General features: G+C 36.0%; 1 protein-coding gene across 3 annotated transcripts in view; it reads left to right on the top strand.

Annotated features, from left to right (window-relative positions):
* The first annotated feature begins 8961 nt into the window (after nucleotides 1-8961).
* Nucleotides 8962-16750, top strand: part of LOC150109180 (thymidylate kinase) — a 91934-nt gene continuing 84145 nt past the window's right edge. The window contains exons 1-2 of one of the 3 annotated variants that reach the window (XM_090405993.1): nucleotides 8962-9093; nucleotides 15723-15884. In XM_090405993.1, coding sequence (XP_090262119.1) covers nucleotides 15749-15884 — 136 coding nt within the window. In that variant the 5' untranslated portion in view covers nucleotides 8962-9093; nucleotides 15723-15748. Of the gene's footprint in view, nucleotides 9094-15705; nucleotides 15885-16750 lie in introns of all 3 variants that reach the window. The other 2 variants (XM_090406003.1, XM_090406008.1) reach the window with 2 other exon arrangements.

Below are 16750 nucleotides of genomic sequence, written 5' to 3'. Positions count from 1 at the left end.
CCAAGACTCGCCTCCTACATGGTGTCGCTATAAATTTGAACATTTATTTAAAGAAAGTGGGGAGGTCTTACTTCATTGCCCTAACTTGAATCGTAATGACTGTATATCTGTATCAAAAATTTGGGAAAGTCTAAACAGGATAACACATTATTTTTTTTAATTCTTATATTAGTCTAATTTTATTTAAGATTATTATATGAATTTGTGAATAAATATCTTTAATTTAATCATTACTCTGATAAAAATATTTCCTCTTTTAATACTTAGCGATATGACATCATGTGGCTCCTTCTATTGTGAATGATCAATTGTTAGTGTTCCACCTTGTTTTTAAAACTGTTCCTCTGTAGCCACTGAAGATGGTCTGTTATTTTCAGACTGAAATATTTGGCAAATTAAATAATAGAATAGTTTGCAATTATCTTGACAGTCTAAAATTTCCTCAGACAAATTAAGGACCACTAGGCTAGTCTCTCTCTTTTTCCCAGGTGTCTACAGTATGACCTCTCAATGTGGGATCCTGTAATTTACACAATCAGGATAGAAAATCATTACCAGAAGAAAAGAACATAAAAATATTTTATAAATAATCAAGAAGGAAACCAGCCCAGTACGCTTTAGATGACGACTATTTCATGAGGTGGAAAAACGCAAAGCTACTACATAGATCCAGGTTTAAATCACAGAGATTGTCCTGAGAAGCAGCTTATTCATTATCCCATGGGTTTCTTAAACTACTTTTTTCATTTTATTTTAATTGTTTTTAATCTAGTTCTCTTTATGATGTAGGCCATATTCTGATTGTAAGATGGTGTACGAGTCGTTACCTTGTGGAAATCCTCTTCAATTTTTATTGTCCAAAGTCTATGGGATTCCATAGGATATAATAAAGACATTTTTAAAAAAATGCTAGAGCAAAGATGGATTTCATTTTCTAAACGTATGTGCATCACATAAATTGCACCAAAAAATGGTTTCGAGTGCTAGAGACTCACAAATTATTGTTCACTAAAATTATTTTTGGAAGGAAGTAATTGTAAATCTCCCTGATTACCATGGCACGAAGCATATCATGTGAATTTTGAGGAAAAGCATCTTTCATATATTAAAATTAAATAATGACTATCAGCTAACGCCTTTCATCCCTTCACAGAGAGTAGAGAAGACCTTTTACCCTTATCTAGCTTTTGAAGACTGTGTGGGTGGATCAATCTCCACCAGTGGCTAATCAGAAATAACTATCCCATGAGTATCACTAATTATAGGCAGAAATCAATGAAGTGATAGTAAACAAGTGCTACCAACTCTTTTGCCTAACCTTAACAGGATGTGTTACTATCTGAAATAATGTGAGTTCAAAGGTCGATTTTCTTGAGTTTACGGGACGAAAAACCCAGTTGCCCATGAAAGAGATCGACTAATTCGGAAAAACCTATGAAGAAAGGCATAGAAAATTTCCTCCAGTCGGTTTCATCCTGTGCGCTTAAGAACTTAAGCACACGGAATGCAACTCACTTCCAATGAACTGCACAGGCCTATGTTGCATATGTGCAATTTTAATTCTGTGATGAATGCAATATATTAGTCTTATCTGTGATTGATGGAGCAAAAATAGTGTTGTTTTTTCTACTGGGACATATAGGAACGCATAGACCAACATCTTCCTATGTGTACCCAGGAAAGTGTAACACCACATTCATTGAGTTAACCGACAAAAAATCTTCAAGCAACTTGGATTTTTAATTCCTCATCTCAAGAAAATCGACAGCAGAATTCGTTATTTCAAACAATAATGTTCAATGCTAGGGTTAGTGACTACGAGATAGCATTAGTTGTTTGCAGTACTCGCCTCCTCGTATGCCTATTAAAATCACTGAGAACCTTGGATCATTTAGTGCTAATCGGCCTTATCTACTCTCTATGGGAAATAAAAGATGTTACTGGATTTACATTTCCTTATTATATATAAAAATAATTAAGTTACTAAACATCTACAGAGACCAAGTAAATGAATTCATCACACTGCAGTTCGCTATAGCTTATCCATTTAAGTGACAGATTATTACCAAACTGGATCCAAGAAGGAACCTGTCTTAATGGATAGCATGGTATCTTATTTAGATTGGCAACAAAGACAATATCCCCACTCAGCTTTGTAGCTCGATGGTTGTATAATTTAACTTCTGTACATATCTGGTTAGATATTAGTGACTGATAAATAGCTTTATGAGATGCATGTCTAATAAGGCAATAAAAGTTCTAATGGCAAGTTAGAACTGCTTCTCAGTAGTTCCCTTTATAGTTCCCTAGACAAGGGAATATTTTTAAAACATTTCACTCAGTATTTCATCTTGTTGCTGCCTTGCTGAATTGTGAGACATAATTTGGTGTCAACCGATATGTGGTTATGTTTTGGAGAGAGAAATCAAATCGCTTCGTGATTTAGGAAATAAGTGGTGTCGTAGTTTTACTTTCTGCTTGTAGTCATTCCAAAAGAACTCAAAGGATTTTAGATTATAGTCCAAACCGAAAAGGAATACATTGAGGAATGGTATCTTGCATTCTTTCAGCGCTGCTTCTTTTTTCCATATTAGCTCGCTTATCCTTAATTTACAGGGTGCAAAAAAGACACTCCTCCGAGGGACAAGTCTTAAGGGAAAATTGCTTACATACCAATACCAGATAATTATCGACCATGTTTCGTCAGGGTTTTCATCAACTATCTCTAATAGCTCCAAAATGACACAGCTGATGAAAGAAGTATTTTCTGCTGTCTTCAGTTATTATTTCTGTGCAATCTCTTTGAATGCTAATGGTGACAAAGGAATTTCCTCTACCTTTCTGCAGCAGTCGGTCAACTTAAAATATTTGAGTATCATGATGATAGGAAGTGGACTTAACAGAAAATCCTTGCACATTCCTTTGTTCAACAAAATCGGGTGGGAAATATAAACGCTAAATCATAACAATGCCTTTTATTGCCTAAATAGAATAGGTAGAACATTTTAGTCCTAACTTGTTGAATCAGTGTGCAGTCAGTCATCACTCTCAGCCGCTTTGATTGTGTTCATGGGCGATTGTCTTCGTTGAAGAGGAAAAAAAAGAACTAGATGATGGTAAGTGAAGAACTTCAAGGATAACTCAGTATGAATATGAAAATAATTAGCTGAAAAACAATTTGGAAGTGCTAGCTAGATTTGATTGTAATGGAGATGGGCAATATCTACAGATCATAGTATGTTGAAAGTGTGCGCCCTACAAGTGCAGGTAAAATGCTTTCTAGTAATACACCACTGTGGAATATTTGTATCGCACATTTTCCTTATCTGACAAATCCAAATTCTCAATAGTAGATCAGATTTTTTAAAGTTAATCACAGTCATTTGTAAGTAACTAACAATTAATGATAATCGATGATTTCTAGTCTCCAAATTCGAAACTAAAGCAGACGACTACTTCATTCTCGTGTTCCTAATAACATCCACTGTTGCCTGAAATAGCTATATTTTCTCAGATTTCCTGTTTAGAAATTCAAGTTTCAAGAGGAGACAACCCCAGTTTCCTTGTGCAGGGATATTAATTTGAGAATTGCTAATAGAAGGAATGAAACTAAGTCCTTCTAGTTAGGGTCACTAGAATTGAATCTATAACCGTCTCCTAGTGATCTAGCCTTATGGAAGTGCTACTTCTGTCTAACAAGGAAATATGATATATCAGTGTCATATTTCTGAATATGACTCAACACAATCAATTAACGCATTTGCACGTCTATTGATAATATGGAGCACATTCCATATTGTAGAGTTGATTTTTTGTCTTCCAGGAAGTACAGGAACTGTTGAGAGAAGATTTTCTGTTATGAACGGTACGTGGTCAAAGGAGAAATCTAGAGTAAGTGTTGAGACAATGAGGACTATGTTAGTTGTAAGACAAAATTGTGTCATAGAGTGTGAGAAGTTTTATGATAAGGTGTTAAAGACCGAAATTTGCGTTGTAAGATCACTTCATCGTAGAAATATTCATGGTACGATCGTGGTGAAATAGATTCCCTCCCTCTACATCTACCTAAATTTTTGTATGGGTTCTGTCGCCGAAGATAATGGTAAGCGCAATATGTTTATATAATAAAACTTTTTTATCACCTTACTTTTTCATGAATACAAAAAAACTACATTTCCCCCGTCCCGTTTTAGCCATCCTAATGTCCCGGTTTGTCTCAAGGAAATATGGTCAGCCTATTTATAAATAACCGTATCTCTGAACATCAAGACCATCAGCCTTATCAAATCTCATAAATCTGGCCTTGTACAACATTGAATTGAAAATGCTAACCACAAGATCCAATGGTAAAACGCTAAGTTACTACATAGATCCATATGAACATGAGCGGTTACATGAACAGTCATATCGATCGCCCGCTAGAGGGATTTGTAGTCGTATATGTGTGTTGAAAGCTTCTGATAAGATAAGTATTATTTTAAGTTATCGTTGATAAATTACTTGAATATTACGTAGTTTTGTTTGCCTTGCGTATCTTAGTGCGGCTGTTGGTGTGTTTTTGGTATTTCATTTTATAATTTGATAAAATACACATAAAACACACACCTCGTACCGCTCTTGTACGCTGGAAAATGGCGGCCAGTAATGATGGTTCGCCATCTTTATTCAAGAACGGCAATATAAAGGAGATGATTCAGTGTGTTATCTGCAAGATGTACGGTTTGCGGAATGTGGTTAGATGATAATAAAGAAGTGAATATGTGTAGAAAATTTAGGGAGAATGACGAATTAAAGTGTATTTCGGGTCGTGAGTGTGATATTTTTGTCAAACTTCAGAATGAAGAAAATAGTGATATGACAAGAAATGGCGAGGTTGTACCAGAGAACTGTGAGGGTGTGAATGATAGTATTAATTCAGAGCATATTAATGGTTTTACAGAGAATAAAAAAAGATGAGATAGATGCAATGAGTGAGGTCACGTTGTTGAGCGGTGCGATACAAAGGGCAAAACAGCAGCTAGAGCGTATGAACAAAAGTCGACTGAATGAACCAGCCAACAATAAAAAGTATGATAGGGAAAATAAGCATATGAGTGTGAACATGAACAAAATGAAGGATAGAGTGCTGTATGGAGACTCGTTAGTAGAGGATTTGACAAAATCGTACCAACCTGGTGCGACCATAAAGGATGTAACTGAGTCTATTAGAGAGCAAAAGGAAAGGGTGAAAGAAATGATTGTTGTGGCAGGTACGAATGATTTGAAAGGAGATAAAATGGAAATGATAGAGGACCTGAATGAATTATTTGAGGTAGCAAAAGAAAAGAGTGAGAGAGTTAGAATGATTAGTCTTTTGCCACGGTATGACAGTGAAATGGGATATGACATATGACGGTATGACAGTGAATAGGGAGGTAATTGAATCAGTTGATATAGTTGAGTTACTGAGTGAGCACTTTGCAAGAATATATCATCCAGGTGGTGACATTGCAGAAACGAATGAACCAGTAGATTATACCGGAGTTGTGGTGAATGAAGTGGAGATGAGTAGTCTATTGCATAACCTCAATGTCAATACATCTGTGGGATTGGATGGTATACCAGCTCGTGTCGCACGAGAAGCGGATAAAGAATTGTTAGTACTCTTGACCATTTTGTTTAATTTGAGTCTCGGGTCTGGGTTAGTCCTGAGGCGGTGGAAAGAGGGGAAAATAGTTCCACTGCATAAAGGAGGTTCCAAGCCTGCTGTTGTAATTTACCGACCGATTAGCATATCAGGAATCATTGTCAAGGTTTTAGAGAAATTAGTCAAGGAAAGAATACAGGATTGGATAGATGAAAATGGGATATTGTATGGGGTACAACATGGTTTTGTGAAGGGTAGATCATGCCTCAGTAACTTACTCACGTTTTATAGCACAGTGACGGCTGAACTGGATAAGGGTAATGGGTTTACAGTGATTCTACTGGAACTTGCCAAGGCCTTTGACAAGATACCACATGGAACCCTAATCAGTAAACTGGAGCAGATGGGGATGGATAGGAGGGTGGTTGATGGAGAGATACTAGAGAGTGGTTTATTCAGGAGTGGAGTCTAAAAGACGGCTTGTGACTAGTGGTGTGCCAGAGGGCTCTGTTCTTGAACAACTGCTTTTCAGTTTGTTCATCAATGATATAGGTAAGGATCTGAAAGGAAGTGTTCACTTGTTTGCTGATAATGCAAAGGTGGGTAGAGCAATTGTGAGTGCACAGGATGTCAAAATTTTAGAGGTTGATTTGGATAGTTTGGAGGACTGGGCTAGGAAAAATGGATGTCAATTTAATGTGGCAAAGTGTAAGGTTATGCACTTTGGGGTGAAAAGAATAGCAGCAGTATATCACATTGGTGGAACCGTACTCCAGGAAATTGATGAGGACACGGATTTGGGAGTGTTGGTGGATAGGGAATTGAAGTTTAGGGGGGGGCCAGTTGCAAAAGTGACTTAAATCAGCTCATCAAATCACTTGGCTTCTGAAAAATACTTTAACATGCAGAGACAAACAAGTTGTTGTTCCTCTGTATCGAGCCTTGATAAGACCCCATCTGGACTACTGTGCCCAATTATGCGCACCAGGGTTTCTTCGTGATGGGGAGGAAGTGGAGAGGATCCAGAGACGAGTGACCAAGATGATAGCAGGTCTGTGGAAATGAACCTTATGAGAATAGGTTGAAGATTGGTGGGTTACAGAAATTGGTCGATAAGCAGAAGAGGGGTGATATGGTTGAGACATTAAAATTACTGAAGGGTTTCTATAAGATTAATCCAGAAGATATTTTTGAAAATAGGACTGGTGGGAGGAGGAATAGGGGCCATGCATAGAAGCTGGGCAAGAATGTGGTTGACAAGGGTGTTAGAGCTAGGTTTTTTTACTTGGAGAGTGGTGAATGAGTGGAATAAGCTTTCAGAGTCTGTTGTGGGTGCTACGACCGTGAATGAGTTCAAGGCAAGGTATAATAGATACTGTGTCAATGTCGAATAGTTGTTCTTGACATGATGTTAGGGCCTCCCTCGATGAGTCTGTCGACTCCTTGGAGTTGCCCAGTATAATAATAATAATAATAATAATAATAATAATAATAATAATAATAATAATAATAATAATAATAATAATAATAAAGTAAGTACTGAAGCCTTACTTCATAGATGTAATCTTAATCGAAATGATTGTCTCACTATTCCAAATGTTTGGGAAATTGTTATCCTCAGTTGTATTCAATAATTTATCTGCTATATTTTAATGAAGTTTAAGTAATTTTAATTTCAGTCCAGTAATTTTTAATCCATGAATATGCAACTGTAATACTTAGAGGGATTCCAATTTAATCATGCTCACTACTGTTTTTTTTAATTCAATTCCTGTTGCTCGTTAATTGTACTGATGATGTCTTATGATACATAATACATAAGTGTGTGAGGCATACGTGTTATTTTATAGCTAGTGCAATCTCATTAACCGTACTTTTTCTTGCAGGTATAATAATCTCGTCTAAATAGCGATGACCACTATAATATGTTTCACTTGCAAATGAATTGGCCAATCTCGTACAAAGGTGGACGTTTTTTTTCCACCGTAGAAATAAATTCCTCAAAATACACAAACGCTCCAGAAAATACTTGTTGTAATAATAATAATTATTATTATTATTTGATACCTCCAGAGAGTCCTAAGACTCATCGAGGGAGGGTACCTACTCTAAAAGTAATGCCCACAGCAGGACTCGAACTCGCAGCCTATCAGCGGATACGCTAACCACTCAGCCAACCAAGCCGGCAAGAACATGCATGTAACAGACGTTATATGCTTGTGACATGAACTTAGGCTGTGATTCTGACCAACCCAACCCTGCCTGTTTTGTCAATTAAAAACCTAAAATTTCAGCGAGGATAATCCCTTGTTGACATGAGACTTGATAATTCACCTCCAGGGCCGTCGTAATTCACTGAGCAACTAATGCAATGTCTAGGGGCTGCAAATTTGGAGTATACGGCAAAATTGGACTTCAACCATAAAAATGTTGTGTGTGTGTGTGTGTGTGTGTGTGTGTGTGTGTGTGTGTGTGTGTGTGTGTGTGTGTGTGTGTGTGTGTGTGTGTGTGTGTGTGTGTGTGTGTGTGTGTGTGTGTGTGTGTGTGTGTGTGTGTGTGTGTGTGTGTGTGTGTGTGTGTGTGTGTGTGTGTTTAATTTTATATATATATTATTGATTGTAGGGGCGACAAAATACAGTAGTGCTTGCCTAGGAGTGGCATATAACCTAAAAACAGTCCTCACTGTCTGATGAAAATCGCACGAAAGAGTTCTTATAAAGACTCTTCTAGTTATTTAAATATAAAGAGCCAATAGGCTTCATTTCGGCGATATAGACATTATTCAAATTAAGGGGATATTAAATCCCACATTGTTTTAAAACAATGTGGGATTTAATGAGAAATAAGAAACTCCAAGGTTGGAATCAGAGAGTTTCATGCCGAATATAGTAAAGTATAAAGTATCGGCGAATTACTAGCGTGAGCTAATGCAAGTAGTCCTAGTACGTAGTACAATCTCGGGCAACTCGTTGCAAAGATGGGGAAAGTTCAGATCGCTATTCTTAGGTATTTTCCATAATGTAAAAACACATTTCCTAGGATATGTATGTTGTTATTACATTATGGTGGGAGGTCACTACCCAGACCGGTTTCAGCCTTTTTTGAGGCTTCATCAGTGAGTAGCTATTCAGCTACTCACTGATGAAAACGCAGAAATTGATGAGTTACTGCGATAGTTAGTATGGGACTACGATGAATCATGTAGTTACGAGAGTAATAATGATAACAACATTTCGTTTAAAAATACCGTACATTTTTTTAAGTTTTTAATTCAGTAGCACAAATGGCCCTCTACCGATTCAAGTTATTGCTACTGTACTATTAACAATCGCAACCTATGGCAGTGTTGCGCGCTTTTTTTGCGAGTTATGATGTTGGCTGTGGTAATGGGAAAAGATTGATTTGGAATAGTTTGATGATGACTGCAAATTAACTTAGAAAAGTATTTATTTTTGAATTTGAATTAGGCAAGTTTTGGATATAAAACAGTTTTAATGTTATTTGTTTTCAGAATTATTTAACAAAAATGTTAATACGCGGAATAATTGAATTTTAACCTCATAAAACAAATGAAATGAAAGTTTTTTTTTTTCAGAGAATGTGAACAAAATACGGGTTTCTGATTGTTGAGAAGCATATTTCAAAAGGTGGGAGGGGGGGTATAAAATGCATAAACTGAGTTCCTTTTCAAGTTACCCTGCCAGCGAAATTGAAATCAAGAAGTAGCCACAATACTTTATTGCTATAACAGTAAATGTTCAAAAAAAGTTTGAAAATTGGTAGCATTGTTGAATAGATGTTTGCCCTATATCCTGGGTCGCGGAGCTTCTTTTGAGATATTGAAATGACTTGGTTTTAATGAAAATATTTATGAGAAACGTCTAATTTATTTGCAGGATTTCTTCCAAATCCTGCAAAAAGTGTTTGTGATCAGTGATGGTACTTAAAATAATAGCAATCGCCGCTGGTACCACCTGTAAGTTTCGTTGACTATAATTTTAGGAACAAAGTCTTCTATTTAAATGCATATGAGCAGGGCCGATGGAAGCGAGCATGTGGTGCATTCGGGCGCCGCTACGAAGGGGGCACCACCGCGGGGAACGGTTCATAAGTTCATTTTTAAGAAACAAAATTTTTATCATAAAAACAAAAAATTCTTAGAATGATCAATATTAAAATAAACAAGGCCGGATACGCCGAATAAAAATTAAAAAATTTAAAGCAAATTTGGAAAGATTAGAAGTGAGTGAAGTGGATGATGCATTTAGAATGTTAGATAATCTGAATATATCACTAAGGTAGTGGGATTGGATCAGATGTTGCGAGCATTCTAAGAAGCTACTGGTATCATGAATTTGCTGTTTAATAATCTTGTAACTGGATAAATCCCGTAGCAGATGGAGCATTACTATTATTTATTACTATCACTATTTTTACGGGCAACTCCAGGGAGTCATTAGACTCATCGAGGGAGGCCCCAAATCATATTCATCACAACTATTTGACATTCATACAGTATCTATCATACCTCGCCTTAAACTCATTCACTGTCACAGCATCCACCACAGACTCAGGGAGCGCATTCCACTCATTCACTACTCTAAAAGTAAAGAACCCAGCTCTAACACCTTTACTAACCACACTTTTGCCCAGTTTCCATGGATGTCCCCTAGTCCTCCCACAACCAGTCCTGTTCTCAAAAATATCTTCTGAATTAATTTTATAGAAACCCTTCAGTAATTTGAATGTCTCAATCATATCTCCCCTTCTCCGCCTATCAACCAATTTTTGCAACCCACAAATCCTCAACCTGTTCTCATACGGTTTATTCCACAGACCTGCTATCATCTTGGTCACTCGCCTCTGGATCCTCTCCACCTCCTCCCCATCAAGAAGAAACCTAGGTGACCAAATCTGAGCACAGTAGTCTAGATGGGGTCTTATCAAGGCTCGATACAGAGGAACAATAACCTGCTTGTCTCTGCTTGTCAACGTATTCTTCAGCAACCAAGTGATTTGATGAGCTGTTTTGGTCACTTTTGCAATGTGTCCCCTAAATTTCAATTCCTTATCTACCAACACTCCTAAATCTTGTGCCTCATCAATTTCCTGGAGCATGGTTCCACCAATGCAGTAAACTGCCGCCAATCTTTTCACCCCAAAATGCATAACCTTACATTTTGCCACATTAAACTGACATCCATTCTCCTTAGCCCAGACCTCCAATCTATCCAAATCATCCTGCAAAATTTTGACGTCATCTGCATTCACTATTGCCCTACCCAACTTCTCATCATCCGCAAACAAATGAACTGTTCCTCTCAGATCATTTCCTATATCATTTATGAATAAATTAAACAGCAGTTGTCCAAGAACAGATCCTTGTGGCACACCACTAGTCACAGGCCGTCTTGTGGACTCTACTCCCGAGTAAACCACTCTCTGATAACTCTCCGTCAACCACCCTCCTATCCATCTCGCCAACCCTATGTCCATTCCCATATGCTGCAATTTACTGATTAGAATTCCATGTGGAATCCTGTCAAAGGCCTTGGCAATGTCCAAATTATAAACCAATTTGTATTATTTCTGTGGTTATGAATTGAGAGAAACTAGTAGGAACTTGGTTATAGGCTTGAGGAGATGAATTAAGTGATGCTCTTGTTTCAGTAATCTATTTGCTTTTTATAATAAATATCTGATTAATAGAGTGAATTGTCATTTGGTTGTCTGACAGATATCAAAGATTTGAGGTGCAGCATTAGAAACAAAAAGTTTAATTTCCATAGGACTCAGTACTGGGACCTTTATGTCAGTGGTAACTGTTACTGGATTTCATTGAGATACTCAGTTTGCAGATGATGGATGACCGAAGAAATATTAATCAAGCTAGAGAAGAATATTATTTGTGATGCTGATGTAGTAGTGGCTCTTCAGGAAGAGCTGAATGAACGGGAAAGATAGACAGTTGAATAGGGATGCCAGTTAATCTTCACCAAGCATTCCTTCCACAATTCTTCTTAACCATTTCTCAAGTATACTTGCATAAAAACTTTGGATTCCATACATGGGGAGCTGCATATCTATTGGTGGAACTATACAAGAACAAGTGGAGGAGCTATGGATGGTGGATAGAAATTTGAAATTCAAGGTACTTAATGCAAAGGGGTAAAGGATTGCTGCTATGCTAAGAAGTACATTGATCAGCAAGATAAAATGGCAGTGGCTCCATTGTATGAGGGCCCAATCAGACTACATTTGGATCAGTGTGTTCAGATCTGGTCACCAGGATTTGGAAAGGTTGAAGAAACTTTGAGTGTGAGAGCAGAAAGGTGGTTAACAAAAAATTATTATTATGTGACACCTTCAAGGACTCATTGTGGAAGGCCACACTACTACACAACTGTCTCTACTTAATCTTCCAACTTCACAATGACTCAGCTACTATCAACACACAACTCTATCTACTGCCTATCTCCACCACCAACAGTATTTTTGTCTGTAAATTGCATGTGTTTTCACTGATAATTTGCCTGTATTCTAGGGGCCATTCCTGAAAATTGCACAAGGACATTGTTTTTTTTTTTTTTTTTATTGTTGTATTTTACCATGGAGAGCAGTGAATGAGCGATGGAATTTATTACCTGAATGTGTTATTTGCTAACAGTGCGGATGAATTTTAAGATATTATAATCGCAGGCAGAATAGGTTTACCATTATGAGTTTTTTGTTTTTGTTGTTGTTGCATTATTGTAGGATTCTTTTTCTTGTAGAAACTTCTTGCTCAGTGTCTTTGACTTCAGGAGAATTGTAACAATAATAATTCCATGCAGGATTATGTCATTCAACATAAAATGTCAGAATATTGGTCTAATAGAACAATGCTATTCAGTGACAATAGATTAATGGAGGTTACCGTATTGTGACTGATAATGTTCAGAACTAAACTGAAATTTCAACTTTAAAATGATGTGCTTTTAATGGTGTTCTAGACATATGATTAAAAGGTATACTTAAATGAAATGACCAAGAGTGTTGAATGAAATGAAAACAATTACATTTATTGTTCTTAATGAAAACCATAATATGGAAAGTTTGTATCATAATACAAACTGAAAATATTAATAGGAAAGGTGACGAGCCAGTAAACTGTCTTATTGAAGTTTATATGTTAAAATGTGTAAAAAAATAAAAAATAAAAAAATAATAATAATAATAATAAACTTTAAAGAAAAGAAAACGTTCTGCTATGACATTACTTACAAACTTGTCACATGACTGTATTAGCATCTGTTCATAACCCTTTGGGTGGTGAATTAAAAATGCATATCTCACCTTTTTATAGTGTATACCTACAAAAAAAAAAAAAAAAAAAATGCATCATGTTCCTGCAAAATGGTCAAAAGTGGACTTAAATTTACAGCTGTACCTTGGATAAAATTTGATCAATGTATTTATATGTTGATACTGTTTATGGAATAGAAGCATAATGCTATGTTAGCTTGGTTCGCTGAGTGGTTAGCGTATCCGCTCTCCAGCCAAAAAGCTGCACTTTCGAATCCTGCCATGGGCATAGATGTTTGTGATTGTTGGTGAAAATCTAGTGGCAGTGATGGGCAGCAGATGGCGTTAGTGTCGATGATTAGTAGTTCCAGTTGATGGAGACAGAGTTGTAGAGTAGGTGCCCTCCCTCGATGAGTCTTTGGACTCCCTGGAGGTGTCATATAATAATAATACACACTGCTTTGCTGCTCAAAGGGTTATATGATGTGTGCAGAAACTTCAGAATCTTGTCATGAGGGGTAACAAAATTATTGACATAAAATACTGTCATATGTATAATGTGTGTGAATGTTATGTATCCATTGTATACTTTCTAGGCTGAGGCATTTCATTTCCATAAACAAGATTTTTCTCTTCTTGTCATTTTAAAATGTTAAGAATAATTTTTAAATTGGAGTCGGTTTGTGGATGTTTGAAAGGAATGTGTAGTAGACAACCATATTATATAGTTAATAATGGTTAACACATGTAGAGGATAGATAACATTAGCTCCTATATATTTTTCCTTGTTACAAGGGTCATTAGGGAGGGAAAAAATGTAAGAAAGCACATAGTATGAATCATGGGTCTGTTTCGAGTGTTGCCAACTCATCTTTTTCAGATGATGTCCTTGTAACAAGACATCATAGAGGGGAGATCAGCCGGCAGCATTCCTGTATATTTCTTTTCTATTACAAGGAAGAAATATTAGGAACTAATAAATTCTGATCTCTTTACATGGATAACCATTATTAATACATAATATGGAGTTTAAATCTTAATGAATATTAATTATTAACAAACTGTATAGCATATTGTCTCACAGAATTAAACTTATGTATATGACTGCTTATTTTAATAATTATGAGAATTATATTATCATTACATATAATTTTATATAACTTTTGTTTGAAGAACTTCTGCTCTGTAGTTACCAAATAAACTACAGAGGCTCTGTAGCACAGTTGGTAACAGTGATGCTTTTTTGGTTAATTGAATCCTGTTTGATACATAAATGTTTATAAGTTCTTTTAAATGAAGGTACTGATCTCATTCAGTGCTGGAAGTGCTTTTTTCTCCCCCCAAAAAATTCAGGTTTTTCACCCTGATAAGTGAACAAACTAGCATAAGAATTTTTGGGACAGACATAACAGACTATGCATATAGGATTAAATGCCCTATCAAATCATAAATTAGGTTTATATAAAGTGTTAGTAATCCAGCAGGTGCTTACATTTTTATCCTTTAGGTTCAAAATTTTCTTAGAACCTTTCTTGCATTCCATTTCCTGCTTTGCTGTTTGGATCTCCTTCTGGAAAACCAACTTTTTCTTTGTCATCTGGCTGCCTTCTCTAATGACTACAAGAAATCAGTTTCACTATTGTGATCTTCATTGGGACCATGACCACAGGTAGCAAAATTGCGAAATGTGACTTATTTTGAAATTTGCCTACATCATTCTGCTTGAAATTGCTAGCCATTTATAAAGTTTATTTTTATGTTTGTATGGATTACTACAGTTACTCATTTCTTTCTTTGATCACTGTTGTATAAAAAAAATCGTCTTAGTTATTTAAAAGTATTTTGTCTGTTTTCATCTTCATCTTGCTAATGCCATTTATGTAAAATTTCTGTAATTCCTCTGAGAGCTCCACTTAATTATCATTGATGGTATGTTATTCTGATAGCGTCCTCATAGTGCATTCGGAAGAACGACAGTACATTTGCATCCTTCAACTGGAAAATGCACAAGTTCAATTCTCATCATGATGGGAGGAATCATAATATGGTTTTTTGTTTTCAATTGAAGGTGAGTTAGCTAATCTTGAATGGATGTAGCAGGTTTTTTTCTCCCAGAAACTCAGGTTTTTCATCTCACTTACACACAAATCAGCCTTCAGAACATGCAATTTACAGACAAAAAAAAATACTAAAATTAGTTTAATCCTTTATCCAAGTGTGAGCAAACAAAGTTTGCGCCTGAAAGTATCTTCGGGACTGGGGTAAGGTGGTACAACACCAGGGCAACTCGTTGCAAAGGTGGAGCAAGCTACTAACATGCCTATCTCAGTATCTCCTATAATGCAAAACACATCTCCTTGCAGATATGTTTAATGTTATGCATTAAGGGAAGGGCCACTACCCAGACTAGTTTCGACCTTTATTGAGGTCTCTTCAGTGGAGCCAGGCCCAAGTGGAGATACCAGGCAGAAGCATTAGCAGGTCATCTCTACCTATACCTGCTAATGCTTCTGCCTGGTTCATGTGTTTACTTGTGTTCAGTCTCCATTTATTATTTACATTTGTAGGAAATGTTTTATATGATTTTGGTAATGAGTAAAAGGATAACAAAAAAAAATTAAGTTGAATAAAAAAACACATGTAAAAAAATATACTCTTCCTGCACTACCATTCATGAAAACATTGCATTTGGAGCTGCTTATTTTGTTGTTTATGGGACTATTGTATAATTTATGAACAATTACTATAAATTATAGATTAAGCAGCTTATAGATGTACAAGTACAGAAATTGTAGTATTTTTTTTTGAATAGAAAATCCTCTTCAGTTTGTTCATAAGATGAATAGAATTGGTTCCAGAGGTGCTCTCATTGTTCTTGAAGGATGTGATAAAGTAGGCAAAACAACACAATGCCAACGATTAGCGGAGAGCTTGAAGGCAGATGGTTATGAAGCAGAACTTTTGCATTTTCCTGGTAAGAAGTGGCTTAATGTTATCTTATATTGTAAAATAAGTTCTTTAATAATCCAGAACCGGTATTTTTTTGAAATGACTGCTATAGTCATACCATGCTATGGTTTTAATTATTTGATATTTATAAATTGTAATACTTCATCCAATAAGGATAAAAAAAAAATAATTTTTTTAACAGTTAAGCAAAAGAAAACAAAGGCAGACACCTGCGATGAAGTTGTAATTCAGAAACGATGCTCATTATTAAATAAAATAAATTGAGTAAATTAAGACAATTAGAGCCCTCCTTTCCTGGACATTCTTATCCAAAGACAATCTGATAGTAAGTTCTTCAGTTTTTCACAGTACCTCTCCTGTGAATGATGCTTTCACAGGAGAGGTACATAGATCTTTTCATCATCCACTTCAGAAATCAGGCATTATCAAAATGTTAATGCATCATGCATATATCTTATGCTCCACATATTCTCCTCTGAAAACAGAACTTGCTTAACTACTGTATTTGCATGTCAATAAATATATGGATGTGAAGTGTCCATTGAAATTAAATAGCATCTGGATATAATTGAAATAACATGAAGCATCAATTATTTTATATACAGGAATACCCCAAATTAACATTATTTGCACTTATGGACATTTTTGAATTGCTGCTTACTCCAAAGTTGCATCATTTGCTTCAGCGTTACGGTTCTTTATCACCTTAATGGTATCATGCAAAAACTAGATGAGATTTTGACTCCATGGGGGTCTTAGGATAATAATAATGATAAAAGGTGTCATTATCTTGCTATTATCAGTGTGCTGTCACATGTTCTGTTGCACTCTGTGAATGCATGAATATTAAACCTGAGATAGGCCAAAAAC

The sequence above is a fragment of the Typopeltis vanoorti genome, chromosome 2, assembly GCF_054136105.1.
Source record: "Typopeltis vanoorti isolate ZY-2024b chromosome 2, IOZ_Tvanoo_1.0, whole genome shotgun sequence".
Lineage (NCBI taxonomy): Eukaryota > Metazoa > Arthropoda > Arachnida > Uropygi > Thelyphonidae > Typopeltis > Typopeltis vanoorti.
This window is presented reverse-complemented; position numbering and strand designations above follow the sequence as displayed.